A 16,120-nucleotide genomic window follows, 5' to 3' on the forward strand; every position below is an offset into this window, starting at 1 on the left:
TGATAAAAAATGTACCACTTGTTCTTTTCTGAGATAAAATTAGTCATTATTAAATACTTTCAGATCGTTTGAGCATACATTTTATAATAATTACATCATGTGATTATTCTCTTGTGTGCTAACCATATGAGTAAATTTTACTAAACCTAATATTGAAAATTTTAAAACCACACGAACAATTTAAATTTTTGAATTTTGCGCAAAACTGCACGTGGACTTCCGCGCTAGCAGTCCATGAGTTAATAGTGCTTTGGTATACTTACTATACAAGAGTGTACTTACTAAGCAGTTAGTCATCACGACCCACCGCCAACTCTTGAGTTACTCTTTTACCAAAGATGAAATTATAACCTCTCCACATTCAGTATGATGGAGATTCGAACCCGCGACATTCCATTTGTGAGCCAACTGCCTGGCCATGTTAGGCCACATTATAAGTATTTCTTTTAATATTGTAAAGGGCAATCATTATCTAGTCTTCACATTTATATACTATGTCTCCACATTAACACCATAGAAAGGATAATGTCCTGTGAAAATAATTTTTATTTTTTAAAGAGTGGTAAAAATATAAAATGAAAATCTTGAATTCACAAATAAAATTTACATTCCATAACTGTAGTAGCTATTAATAAGGTAGTTGAGCCACTCGACTCGTAATCCGAGGGTTGTGGGTTTGAATCCCTGCCACACCAAACATGCTCGCCCTTTCAGCCGTGGGGGCGTTATAATGTGACGTCAGTTCCACTATTCGTTGGTAAAAAAGTAGCCCAAGAGTTGGAGGTGGGTGGTAATGACTAGCCGCCTTCCCTCTAGTCTTACACTCTTAAATTAGGGATGGCTACCTCAGATAGCCCTCGTGTAGCTTTGCACGAAATTCGAAAGACAAACAAACAAACGACCTATAGATAAATGATTCACAGTTTATTATGTTTTAAATTATTTAATTCTAATGCTATATAATATTTTTAACTTAAGAATGCTTCTCTAGGAGCTAAATTTTTAAAATCTTAAAGGCGTGCAAGTAATATTAAACCCAATAGAAGGACATTTGATGGACGTGTTCATAATAGCAAGTTGGAACGCTTTCGAGAACTCCCTGTTATATGGTATTTTTAAGCCTACTTAGCTGCTTCCATCATGCATGCTAAATACAATAGGAAAGGAAGGAGCTAAGTAGGCTTAAAAATTTGCAGTTTGAATTTGCTTCTTTGATCGAATTTTTTTTCTGTATTTCATAAAACTATTGTAAAATACAAAAATAATTTAAGATATTAGTGTAATAATTTCTGTCTTGCTTGATAAGGGACAGGAAGTTGAAGACAGAATTAATATAATTGAAAAAGAAAGTTCCTCATGGTGTACGTGGTTGTTTCTGAATATTATTTTTGTAGAAGAATAATTCGATATGTCTGTCCACTGATTTATTCTTTTTTCTTCAATGCTGCTCATGTAAGTGTTGCGGAGACTGTCTAAGCTTTCTCAGAGTGAGTACAAAAAAACACAAAAACCTATATGTTGTGTCCTTCTTTTTTCGAGGTAAGTAAACCAAAACATATAAACCTATATGTGTTTGTCCTTCTTTCTTCTAGGTAAGTACACCAAAACATATAAACTACATGTTTTTGTCTTTCTCTTTTTAGGTAAGTACACAGAAACACACAAACCTACATGTTTTTGTCCTTCTTTCTTCTAGGTAAGTACACAAAAACACATAAACCTATATTTTTTTTTGTATTTCTCTCTTCTAGGTAAGTACACAAAAACACATAAACCTGTATTTTTTTGTATTTCTCTCTTCTAGGTAAGTACACCAAAACATATAAACCTATATGTTTTGTCCTTCTTTATTCTAGGTAAGTACACCAAAACATATAAACCTACATGTTTTTGTCGTTCTTTCTTCTAGGTAAGTACACCAAAACATATAAACCTACATGTTTTTGTTCTTTTTTTTCTAGGTAAGTACACCAAAACACACAAACCTATATGTTTTGTCCTTTTTTCTTCGAGGTAAGTACATCAAAACACACAAACCTATATGTTTTGTCATTCTTTTTTCCAGGTAAGTACACCAAAACACAAACCTATATGTTTTGTCCTTCTTTCTTCAAGGTAAGTACACCAAAACATAAACCTATATGTTTTGTCCTTCTTTCTTCAAGGTAAGTACACCAAAACACAAATCTAATATTTTGTCCTTCTTTCTTCAAGGTAAGTACACCAAAACACAAACCTATATGTTTGTCCTTCTTTCTTCAAGGTAAGTACACCAAAACACAAACCTATATGTTTTGTCCTTCTTTCTTCAAGGTAAGTACACCAAAACACAAACCTATATGTTTTGTCCTTCTTTCTTCTAGGTAAGTACACCAAAACACAAACCTATATGTTTTGTCCTTCTTTCTTCTAGGTAAGTACACCAAAACACAAACCTATATGTTTTTGTCCTTCTTTCTTCTAGGTAAGTACACAAAACACAAACCTATATGTTGTTGTCCTTCTTTTTTCTAGGTAAGTACACCAAAACACAAACCTATATGTTTTTGTCCTTCTTTCTTCTAGGTAAGTACACCAAAACACAAACCTATATGTTTTTGTCCTTTTTTTCTTCAGGTAAGACACACCAAAACACAAACCTATATGTTTTGTCCTTCTTTCTTCTAGGTAAGTACACCAAAACACAAAACTATATGTTGTTGTCCTTCTTTCTTCTAGGTAAGTACACCAAAACACAAAACTATATGTTGTTGTCCTTCTTTCTTCTAGGTAAGTACATCAAAACACAAACCTATATGTTTTGTCCTTCTTTCTTCTAGGTGAGTACACCAAAACACAAACCTATATGTTTTGTTTTTTTTTCTTCAAGGTGAATACACCAAAACACAAACCTATATGTTTTGTCCTTTTTTCTTCAAGATGAATACACCAAAACACAAACCTATATGTTTTGTCCTTCTTTGTTCTAGCACATCATTAATTGTCTCTAGAATATATCATAACTGAATACTTGATGAGAACAATTGCTTTCAGGACAATCTTATCATGAATCACCTTTAGCCTCGGTTCATAGTAGATGTTATTGTTTGTAATTAAGCAGGAAGCCACACAATGAGATATCTGTGCTCTACTCACTACGGGTATAAAAACTCGGATTATAGTGTTGTAAGTCCATAGACATTCCACTGTGCTACTGGAAGACTCATAGTTGATTAAACCACACAAAATGCCAGACAGTGTAAGATATGTGTGTATACATTTATGTATGTCCATTCTTTCTTGGAGAGATACGATCCATTACTTGTGTATAAGATATCCTGAAATATGGTTTATGAACATGGAATTAATTCTCATTACACAGATGATGGTAGCTATGGAAACGTCTTGAAATACATTTGGACAATGTATAGGCAGTCGATTTTTGTAGAAGTTTGTTGGAATAGTGGTTTCCCATCAATAATAAACTTCAGCATTGTAAAGTGGCAATGAATGACTGAAATGATTATGTATACTGCGAATGTCATATGCCCTTCTTAAGGAGCTGATGAGAACATTCGTCACACCATAAACACCTCCAACGTATACTGTCTGGACATTAGTATGAGGGTCAATATTCTCAGTCAACAGAACAAACAATAAAACCCGACGTATCAAACCCTATCACATATTTCCTGTTGTTTATTTTCTACAGCTTGCTTGCTCTGAGAACCACTAAAGCATGGTTTCTTTATTGTATTTCTTTTAAGTGGTCTTCAGACTGGTTGTGGGGTACCATGTATGATGATCTTTTCAAGATAGCACTGAACACAGGCGAAACGCTATTATTAAAGTACAGGGTTAATTGGAGAAGAGTCAAAGTTATGTTGTTGTTGCTTTATCTAGTGACAGGCGTTTTTCAATTGCCACTGTTGATAAATTCTGAAAATAGATATTTTTCAAGGGCCAGTAAAAAAAACAACAAACAAACGGTATTTCATTACAGCTAGACGAACAGTTTATTATTCTTATTTCAAAGTAAAAATAGATCCATTCATTTGTTCACTGTTTTCTCGGCTAGTGTGGTTTGACTGTTTCTGTACCTTGATAAGGCGCAAATGATCATCTGTCAAATCACACGATGAGTATATTCTGTAAACGTGTGCATGGGTTCTAATAAAATGGCTTCTAAATGTATGTAATTTATAGAACTTTTAACTCTTGTAGTAACATCTTTTTTTTTTTTGCAATATTAAAACTAATATTGCATTTCTGAAAAGAACCAGGCTTGGCATGGCCAGGTGGGTTAAGGCGTTCGACTTGTAATCCGAGGGCCGCGGTTTCGAATCCCCGTCGCACTAAGCATGCTCGCCCTTTCAGCCATTGGGGCATTATAATGTAATGGTCAATCCCACCATTCGTTTGTAAAAGAGTAGCTTAATAGTTGGGTAGTGGTGACTAGCTGTCTCCCCTCTAGTCTTACACTGCTAAATTAAGGACGGCTAGCACAGATAGCCCTCGTGTAGCTTTGCTCGAAATTAAAACACAAAAACTGAAAAAAGCCACAAAGACAGAAGCTCTATAAAAAATACCATTAAAGTTTCGAATAGTTTTATTTGAAGTAAAATGTATTCTAATTTATTCATGTAGTTACTGTTACTGGTTCATATTTGAAACAAAGCAGTAAATATTAGGGTTTGGCATGTTGTAAACAATTTCTCTGGTGATGAATAATCAAATATCGTTTCGATCCAATAGAAAGCGACCACACCAGTAGCAAAGCTGCTACCATTGAGATGTATGCTCCGAGCAGTTACAGTGACACGGTAAACGGAGAAACCTTGAGTTCCACTTCCGAGAAAAGTGAAGCTTACTCCGATGGACCGAGCACAGGAGAATATTCAGTAAGAGCTAGTTTGAGTAAAACTTTAACGAATTTACGAAACTTTTTTTTCACGTGCGTCAAATCCAGGACTTCATGTCCCTATACTTTAAATCCCTAAAGCTGTCACAACTATTGTACCTTAGTTTCGTTAGTGTTTAAGACTCAAGTTTCTAATTCATCAGTTTTAAGCACACACCTTAGAGACAGTATTTTTCTATCTGTCATTATTTTCAAAACTTTAATGTCATGCAACTTAGTGTCAGCTTTTCCCACTTATTGCAAGTATTTTCATTAATTTTTAAATACAAATAATTTTACCCTTAATATTTCTGACGGTACAGATTCGTGGTTCGAACTTCACCAAGTTATATAAACTATCAAAACTAGATAAACTGAATCGATCCAAATATTTCGACAACAATAAAAAGTTATCCTTAAAGAAATTCTTTTTTCACCATTTGTAAATACTTGAGATAGTAATGTGGATGATCCAAGACTTTAATCCAGTTTTTTTTTTTCCTTAAAGGAAGAACATACCAACCCTGTGCTAACCACATATCTGATTGACCAAGACGGAGATTCTTATATGCCTGATGGAACAAGTCCTCACTATTCTCCATATGGCCGATATCATCCACAAGGTAATACATTAAATATTTAAGTGCTTCATATTATACTGAGATAAATGCACATTACAGTAAATCATTTCTATCAATAACTTTACGAAAAAGACAGATTTGGATTTTCTGATTAAATATCCTGAAAGATAAAAGTAATGCGTAAAACCTGTTCCGACTGTCCTCTTGCACAGTGGACGAGTGTATTGCATTACCTCCATTTTCCGTTTCCTGCTCTCACTTAGTGCAACAATATTTGCTCTAATTGCCTTTTTTCTTTATAAACGTAAATGAGATAACGACCTATGTATATAAAAGGTTTGATTTTTTTAATTTCGCGTAAATCTACACGAGGACTATCTGCGCTAACTATCCGTAATTTAGCAGTGTAAGACTAGAGGGAAGGCAACTAGTCGTCACCATCCACCGCAAACTCTAGGGATACTCTTTTACCAACGAATAGTGGGATTGATCGTCACGTTATAATGCCTCCACGGCTGAAAGGGCGAACATGTTTGGTGTGACAGGAAGTAGAACCACCTAGCCATTCCAGGCCTTGTATAAAATGTAGCTTTATAGATAAAATGTCCCTATTACAGCTTCATCAACGAGATATAGCTAATTAAAGTACATCCTGGAGTTATAGGTTGTTAGTTTATTTACTTTTATAAACTCAATAAACTCTTGTCTGCTTTAAACATAGTTGAGAATAATAGTTGACTTTGTTGTTAATAGGTGCTTAGCAATTTGACTTAATAATATTAAGAGTAGACATTCAAATGAGTGCAACGTATACGTCAACTTTTTTGTCCATTAATTCAACGTATTTGTGTTTACCTAAAGTATTGATATGACTCTCCAATACAGACAGACAAACAAAACTTTCAAGACCACCAGACCAACAGGAGGAAGACTTCTATATCGACGCCCTAAGAAAGAACGCTTATAACCAAAAGCTGGGCGAAAAGGTGTTGTTGGTGTTAAATTATTCATTGGCTCTGTTTGTTTGTTTTTTTGTTTTGTTTTTTTCTGATGTTTTAATCAGAAAGAAAGTAATTCGACCTAATAAAGTTCACAATCTGTTAATTATTTATTTTAGTTACACAATGTAAATAAATATCTACCAATTTTTTAATTAAACGTGACATAATGAAGTTCATAAGCGACTAATTATTCATTTTAGTTATACAATGTAAATAAATATCTACCAATTTTTTAATTAATCGTGACATAATGAAGTTCACAAGTGCTTAATTATTTATTTTTAGCTTTACAATGCAAATAAATTTTTACCCAATCTTTCTGTTATGAATTACATCTGTAAAGTGAACGTTAAAAATGAAATTATAATATTATACGTAAAGTGTAAATTAAGCACAGAAAGCTGTCACTTACGATCGCAGTACAAATGGAATGTGATCTACAGATATCACTACAAGAAATTTTCATGAAATATTTCTTTATCACACCGTAAACTTTTTGTAATTGAATATTTCTTTTTTGTAATCAAACGTGTTTTATTATTCTTTTATTTTTGTAGGTTAGTTATGGTAGAAGTGGCCACAACAATCCTCCAGCGCCACCTAGTAGAACAACAGCTAGTGGTGGAGAATCGTATATCTCTCCTGATGCACGTTATGTTCCATTCCCTGTTTCACTAACAACCAGTAACACCCCGATCCTGAGCACTTTTAATCCTTACGTTCCAGGAGTTATTCTTAGCAACTACCGAGATCAGATTTCCGATGGAATCATAGCGAAAGAACAAATGCCTGGACACTTAGTGTGATGCCATTCTGCGTGGCTTATGAGAGGTTCGCATGTTGTTGCCCATATTGTTCTGATCGACTCCTGTAAGAAAGATAACATGTGGTATACAGAGCACCGACTATTATATCTACATCTGTCTCATAAGCTACTGAAGCTCAGTACTTCAGGTATAAAGTTAAAACGCAAATTTCATATAATGAATTTCGGTACTATTTATAAGTAGAGCTGTGAGAAGTGGGTTAAATTATTAAACATTTCTGCAAATACGACGAAAGATCTTGTCAACTGTGCGCGAGCGTACAGTTTAAATTAGTGAAAGATCACGTACTCAGAAACGTCTGTCCCGAAAATGTTTGTGTGTAAGAATATATAAAGCCTGTCACATAAAGTCATTCCCAGATAACAAACCTACACACATGCGACTAAGTAAACCTTCCTAGACGACTGTACTCTTTGTATGTAAGAGCTTGGTGAATGTGCCTTATTCAGAAACACTAAAATAAGACGATAACAGAAAAGGATCAAATGGCTTCACAAGATAACAGAAAATTATATTAAAATGCATAATTTTTCGTCATGGGTGGTTGTTTTAAATATTTTTCGTGAGGCTTAACGTCCCTTTTATTTCATTGTAATTTGATTCGAAACGATCTGGGTTTGATTCAAAAATTGGTTTTCAAGTATTTGATGTGTGTGTGTGTGTTCGTGTATCACATTATTAAAAAGTCTAGATCTGTTTATGTATCGTGACGGGACCAATGAGTTTCTGCTTGAAGAGAATTATTTTCAAAGTGAATGGTTCTTTTCCAGATATGTAGAAAAGAAAGTAAAAATAATAGATGGCGTAATTTTAACTTATAACAAATTAAAATATTCATGGATGTGCTTTTCCTTGTATACATGCATCTAATTATATCCATACAATTACTTAAATGTATAAATATTCATATATATATTTCCGGACAAACAAAAGTGGCATGCTGCGGTCCCATTTAATGAAAAGGCTTGACGTGTATCTAGTCAATCTATTCACCAAAGCTCTTTTTACTTAATTTACGATGACTACAACTGGCTGTTGTTTTCGGTGACAAAATAAACCGTTCAAATAAAACTTGTATATATCATCATTATGATACTTAACTTAAGCATACTTAACTTTGACGAGACTACAATAGACGGCCAGAAATAATAACGCTATAAAATTAACTTATGTTACTACTGATCGCGACTCTTGTTTTGTGTGAGTGTGCAATGTACCATTGTTGTATATTAATACTCAACTGTTCACTTGTTCTGAAGTTGTGAATAAAATACGTTTTCATGCAACGCTATTTGTGTTTGATTTTTCTTTAAAATTCTGCAGAAATCCACCACTCTTGGTTATTATTGAAATTTGTATTTCCTATTTACTGTAAGGAAACTAATCAGTGATTGTTTCTAGAGAAAAATATGTATGTAAAAATTTTCTCAACCAAAACCAGCCGTTTCTACAAATACAGGGTGTTCCGAAAGTCACTGTGCACTTATATATTTATTAACACACATGTTTCAATATAGAATACAGGAGGTAAATATGAATGACAATTATAAACAATGTTGAAAGTGACCCCCGTTGGTATCAATACAGGTCTGGATCCTTCTTATATTGTTTCTAAACACCGCTATCAGTTGCTGGTTTGAAACAGACTAAATGAATGTTGTTACAAAATTGCACAGTGACTTTCCGAACACCCTGTATATATAAAGATACTAAGCCTATCTACCGAAGTCTCTTAATTTTTGAGCTACTGACCAGAGGGTAGCGGTCAATAACGTACAGCTACCATCTACTCTAAGAAATTAATTGACACGTGTTTACTAACCTTGTTTGAATAAAAGAACGATTTCGAAGAATAAATTGATTATTATAAATTAAAGTATTGTCAGTTATGATTTTTATATGTTTATAATAGATGAAAAGAAACTACATCAAACACTTATTTATATGTTTATAATAGATGAAAAGAAACTACATCAAACACTTATTTATATGTTTATAATAGATGAAAAGAAACTACATCAAACACTTATTTATATGTTTATAATAGATGAAAAGAAACTACATCAAACACTTATTTATATGTTTATAATAGATGAAAAGAAACTACATTAAACACTTATTTATATGTTTATAATAGATGAAAAGAAACTACATTAAACACTTATTTATATGTTTATAATAGATGAAAAGAAACTACATCAAACACTTATTTATATGTTTATAATAGATGAAAAGAAACTACATTAAACACTTATTTATATGTTTATAATAGATGAAAAGAAACTACATCAAACACTTATTTATATGTTTATAATAGATGAAAAGAAACTACATTAAACACTTATTTATATGTTTATAATAGATGAAAAGAAACTACATTAAACACTTATTTATATGTTTATAATAGATGAAAAGAAACTACATCAAACACTTATTTATATATGTTTATAATAGATGAAAAGAAACTACATCAAACACTTATTTATATGTTTATAATAGATGAAAAGAAACTACATTAAACACTTATTTATATGTTTATAATAGATGAAAAGAAACTACATTAAACACTTATTTATATGTTTATAATAGATGAAAAGAAACTACATCAAACACTTATTTATATGTTTATAATAGATGAAAAGAAACTACATTAAACACTTATTTATATGTTTATAATAGATGAAAAGAAACTACATTAAACACTTATTTATATGTTTATAATAGATGAAAAGAAACTACATTAAACACTTATTTATATGTTTATAATAGATGAAAAGAAACTACATTAAACACTTATTTATATGTTTATAATAGATGAAAAGAAACTACATGTTTATAATATAATAGAAAAGAAACTACATCAAACACTTATTTATATGTTTATAATAGATGAAAAGAAACTACATTAAACACTTATTTATATGTTTATAATAGATGAAAAGAAACTACATCAAACACTTATTTATATGTTTATAATAGATGAAAAGAAACTACATCAAACACTTATTTATATGTTTATAATAGATGAAAAGAAACTACATCAAACACTTATTTATATGTTTATAATAGATGTTTATAAAAGAAAACTACATTAAACACTTATTTATATAATTTATAATAGATGAAAAGAAACTACATTAAACACTTATTTATATGTTTATAATAGATGAAAAGAAACTACATCAAACACTTATTTATATGTTTATAATAGATGAAAAGAAACTACATTAAACACTTATTTATATGTTTATATAGATGAAAGAAACTACATCAAACACTTATTTATATGTTTACATAATAAAAGAAACTACATCAAACACTTATTTATATGTTTATAATAGATGAAAAAGAAACTACATCAAACACTTATTTATATGTTTATAATAGATGAAGAAAACTACATCAAACACTTATTTATATGTTTATAATAGATGAAAAGAAACTACATCAAACACTTATTTATATGTTTATAATAGATGAAAAGAAACTACATCAAACACTTATTTATATGTTTATAATAGATGAAAAGAAACTACATCTTATTTATATGTTTATAATAGATGAAAAGAAACTACATTAAACACTTATTTATATGTTTATAATAGATGAAGAAAGGAAACTACATCAAACACTTATTTATATGTTTATAATAGATGAAACTACATCAAACACTTATTTATATGTTTATAATAGATGAAAAGAAACTACATTAAACACTTATTTATATGTTTATAATAGATGAAAAGAAACTACATTAAACACTTATTTATATGTTTATAATAGATGAAAAGAAACTACATTAAACACTTATTTATATGTTTATAATAGATGAAAAGAAACTACATTAAACACTTATTTATATGAAATCATACATCAAACACTTATTTATAATAGATGAAAAGAAACTACATTAAACACTTATTTATATGTTTATAATAGATGAAAAGAAACTACATCAAACACTTATTTATATGTTTTATAATAGATGAAAGAAACTACATCAAACACTTATTTATATGTTTATAATAGATGAAAAGAAACTACATTAAACACTTATTTATATGTTTATAATAGATGAAAAGAAACTACATTAAACACTTATTTATATGTTTATAATAGATGAAAAGAAACTACATCAAACACTTATTTATATGTTTATAATAGATGAAAAGAAACTACATTAAACACTTATTTATATGTTTATAATAGATGAAAAGAAACTACATCAAACACTTATTTATATGTTTATAATAGATGAAAAGAAACTACATCAAACACTTATTTATATGTTTATAATAGATGAAAAGAAACTACATCAAACACTTATTTATATGTTTATAATAGATGAAAAGAAACTACATTAAACACTTATTTATATGTTTATAATAGATGAAAAGAAACTACATTAAACACTTATTTATATGTTTATAATAGATGAAAAGAAACTACATTAAACACTTATGTTTATAATATGTTTATAATAAGATGAAAAGAAACTACATTAAACACTTATTTATATGTTTATAATAGATGTTTATAATAGATGAAAAGAAACTACATCAAACACTTATTTATATGTTTATAATAGATGAAAAGAAACTACATTAAACACTTATTTATATGTTTATAATAGATGAAAAGAAACTACATCAAACACTTATTTATATGTTTATAATAGATGAAAAGAAACTACATCAAACACTTATTTATATGTTTATAATAGATGAAAAGAAACTACATTAAACACTTATTTATATGTTTATAATAGATGAAAAGAAACTACATTAAACACTTATTTATATGTTTATATGTTTATAATATGTTGAATAATAGATGAAAAGAAACTACATTAAACACTTATTTATATGTTTATAATAGATGAAAAGAAACTACTACTTATTTATATGTTTATAATAGATGAAAAGAAAGAAACATTAAACACTTATTTATATGTTTATAATAGATGAAAAGAAACTACATTAAACACTTATTTATATGTTTATAATAGATGAAAAGAGAAACTACATACATTAAACACTTATTTATATGTTTATAATAGATGAAAAGAAACTACATTAAACACTTATTTATATGTTTATAATAGATGAAAAGAAACTACATCAAACACTTATTTATATGTTTATAATAGATGAAAAGAAACTACATCAAACACTTATTTATATGTTTATAATAGATGAAAAGAAACTACATTAAACACTTATTTATATGTTTATAATAGATGAAAAGAAACTACATTAAACACTTATTTATATGTTTATAATAGATGAAAAGAAACTACATTAAACACTTATTTATATGTTTATAATAGATGAAAAGAAACTACATTAAACACTTATTTATATGTTTATAATAGATGAAAAGAAACTACATCAAACACTTATTTATATGTTTATAATAGATGAAAAGAAACTACATTAAACACTTATTTATATGTTTATAATAGATGAAAAGAAACTACATCAAACACTTATTTATATGTTTATAATAGATGAAAAGAAACTACATCAAACACTTATTTATATGTTTATAATAGATGAAAAGAAACTACATCAAACACTTATTTATATGTTTATAATAGATGAAAAGAAACTACATCAAACACTTATTTATATGTTTATAATAGATGAAAAGAAACTACATTAAACACTTATTTATATGTTTATAATAGATGAAAAGAAACTACATTAAACACTTATTTATATGTTTATAATAGATGAAAAGAAACTACATTAAACACTTATTTATATGTTTATAATAGATGATGAAAGAAACTACATCAAACACTTATTTATATGTTTATAATAGATGAAAAGAAACTACATTAAACACTTATTTATATGTTTATAATAGATGAAAAGAAACTACATACATTAAACACTTATTTATATGTTTATAATAGATGAAAAGAAACTACATTAAACACTTATTTATATGTTTATAATAGATGAAAAGAAACTACATCAAACACTTATTTATATGTTTATAATAGATGAAAAGAAACTACATCAAACACTTATTTATATGTTTATAATAGATGAAAAGAAACTACATCAAACACTTATTTATATGTTTATAATAGATGAAAAGAAACTACATTAAACACTTATTTATATGTTTATAATAGATGAAAAGAAACTACATTAAACACTTATTTATATGTTTATAATAGATGAAAAGAAACTACATCAAACACTTATTTATATGTTTATAATAGATGAAAAGAAACTACATTAAACACTTATTTATATGTTTATAATAGATGAAAAGAAACTACATTAAACACTTATTTATATGTTTATAATAGATGAAAAGAAACTACATCAAACACTTATTTATATGTTTATAATAGATGAAAAGAAACTACATTCAAACACTTATTTATATGTTTATAATAGATGAAAAGAAACTACATCAAACACTTATTTATATGTTTATAATAGATGAAAAGAAACTACATCAAACACTTATTTATATGTTTATAATAGATGAAAAGAAACTACATTAAACACTTATTTATATGTTTATAATAGATGAAAAGAAACTACATTAAACACTTATTTATATGTTTATAATAGATGAAAAGAAACTACATTAAACACTTATTTATATGTTTATAATAGATGAAAAGAAACTACATTAAACACTTATTTATATGTTTATAATAGATGAAAAGAAACTACATTAAACACTTATTTATATGTTTATAATAGATGAAAAGAAACTACATCAAACACTTATTTATATGTTTATAATAGATGAAAGAACACTGTTTATAATAGATTTACTTATTTTATATGTTTATATAATGAAAAGAAACTACATCAAACACTTATTTATATGTTTATATAGATAGAAGCTACATCAAACCTTATTTATATGTTTATAATGGATGAAAAAACTACATCAAACACTTATTTATATGTTTATAATAGATGAAAGAAACTACATTAAACACTTATGTTTTTATATGTTTATAATAGATGAAAAGAAACTACATTAAACACTTATTTATATGTTTATAATAGATGAAAAGAAACTACATTAAACACTTATTTATATGTTTATAATAGATGAAAAGAAACTACATCAAACACTTATTTATATGTTTATAATAGATGAAAAGAAACTACATCAAACACTTATTTATATGTTTATAATAGATGAAAAGAAACTACATTAAACACTTATTTATATGTTTATAATAGATGAAAAGAAACTACATTAAACACTTATTTATATGTTTATAATAGATGAAAAGAAACTACATTAAACACTTATTTATATGTTTATAATAGATGAAAAGAAACTACATTAAACACTTATTTATATGTTTATAATAGATGAAAAGAAACTACATTAAACACTTATTTATATGTTTATAATAGATGAAAAGAAACTACATCAAACACTTATTTATATGTTTATAATAGATGAAAAGAAACTACATTAAACACTTATTTATATGTTTATAATAGATGAAAAGAAACTACATTAAACACTTATTTATATGTTTATAATAGATGAAAAGAAACTACATTAAACACTTATTTATATGTTTATAATAGATGAAAAGAAACTACATCAAACACTTATTTATATGTTTATAATAGATGAAAAGAAACTACATTAAACACTTATTTATATGTTTATAATAGATGAAAAGAAACTACATTAAACACTTATTTATATGTTTATAATAGATGAAAAGAAACTACATTAAACACTTATTTATATGTTTATAATAGATGAAAAGAAACTACATTAAACACTTATTTATATGTTTATAATAGATGAAAAGAAACTACATTAAACACTTATTTATATGTTTATAATAGATGAAAAGAAACTACATTAAACACTTATTTATATGTTTATAATAGATGAAAAGAAACTACATTAAACACTTATTTATATGTTTATAATAGATGAAAAGATGAAAAGAAACTACATAAACACTTATATGTTTATAATGAAAAGAAACTACATTAAACACTTATTTATATGTTTATAATAGATGAAAAGAAACTACATTAAACACTTATTTATATGTTTATAATAGATGAAAAGAAACTACATCAAACACTTATTTATATGTTTATAATAGATGAAAAGAAACTACATCAAACACTTATTTATATGTTTATAATAGATGAAAAGAAACTACATCAAACACTTATTTATATGTTTATAATAGATGAAAAGAAACTACATCAAACACTTATTTATATGTTTATAATAGATGAAAAGAAACTACATCAAACACTTATTTATATGTTTATAATAGATGAAAAGAAACTACATCAAACACTTATTTATATGTTTATAATAGATGAAAAGAAACTACATTAAACACTTATTTATATGTTTATAATAGATGAAAAGAAACTACATCAAACACTTATTTATATGTTTATAATAGATGAAAAGAAACTACATCAAACACTTATTTATATGTTTATAATAGATGAAAAGAAACTACATCAAACACTTATTTATATGTTTATAATAGATGAAAAGAAACTACATCAAACACTTATTTATATGTTTATAATAGATGAAAAGAAACTACATTAAACACTTATTTATATGTTTATAATAGATGAAAAGAAACTACATCAAACACTTATTTATATGTTTATAATAGATGAAAAGAAACTACATCAAACACTTATTTATATGTTTATAATAGATGAAAAGAAACTACATTAAACACTTATTTATATGTTTATAATAGATGAAAAGAAACTACATCAAACACTTATTTATATGTTTATAATAGATGAAAAGAAACTACATCAAACACTTATTTAT

General features: G+C 27.3%; 1 protein-coding gene across 1 annotated transcript in view; it reads left to right on the plus strand.

Moving 5' to 3' along the window:
* Positions 1 to 8,579, plus strand: part of LOC143233377 (nephrin-like) — a 113,440-nt gene extending 104,861 nt beyond the window's left edge. The window contains exons 19-22 of the mRNA XM_076469563.1: positions 4,735 to 4,880; positions 5,388 to 5,502; positions 6,346 to 6,446; positions 7,019 to 8,579. Of these exons, the coding sequence (XP_076325678.1) occupies positions 4,735 to 4,880; positions 5,388 to 5,502; positions 6,346 to 6,446; positions 7,019 to 7,267 (611 nt within the window). The 3' untranslated portion in view covers positions 7,268 to 8,579. The remainder of the gene's footprint in view (positions 1 to 4,734; positions 4,881 to 5,387; positions 5,503 to 6,345; positions 6,447 to 7,018) is intronic.
* The last annotated feature ends 7,541 nt before the right edge of the window (positions 8,580 to 16,120 follow it).

This window comes from Tachypleus tridentatus, chromosome 12, assembly GCF_004210375.1.
Source record: "Tachypleus tridentatus isolate NWPU-2018 chromosome 12, ASM421037v1, whole genome shotgun sequence".
NCBI lineage: Eukaryota > Metazoa > Arthropoda > Merostomata > Xiphosura > Limulidae > Tachypleus > Tachypleus tridentatus.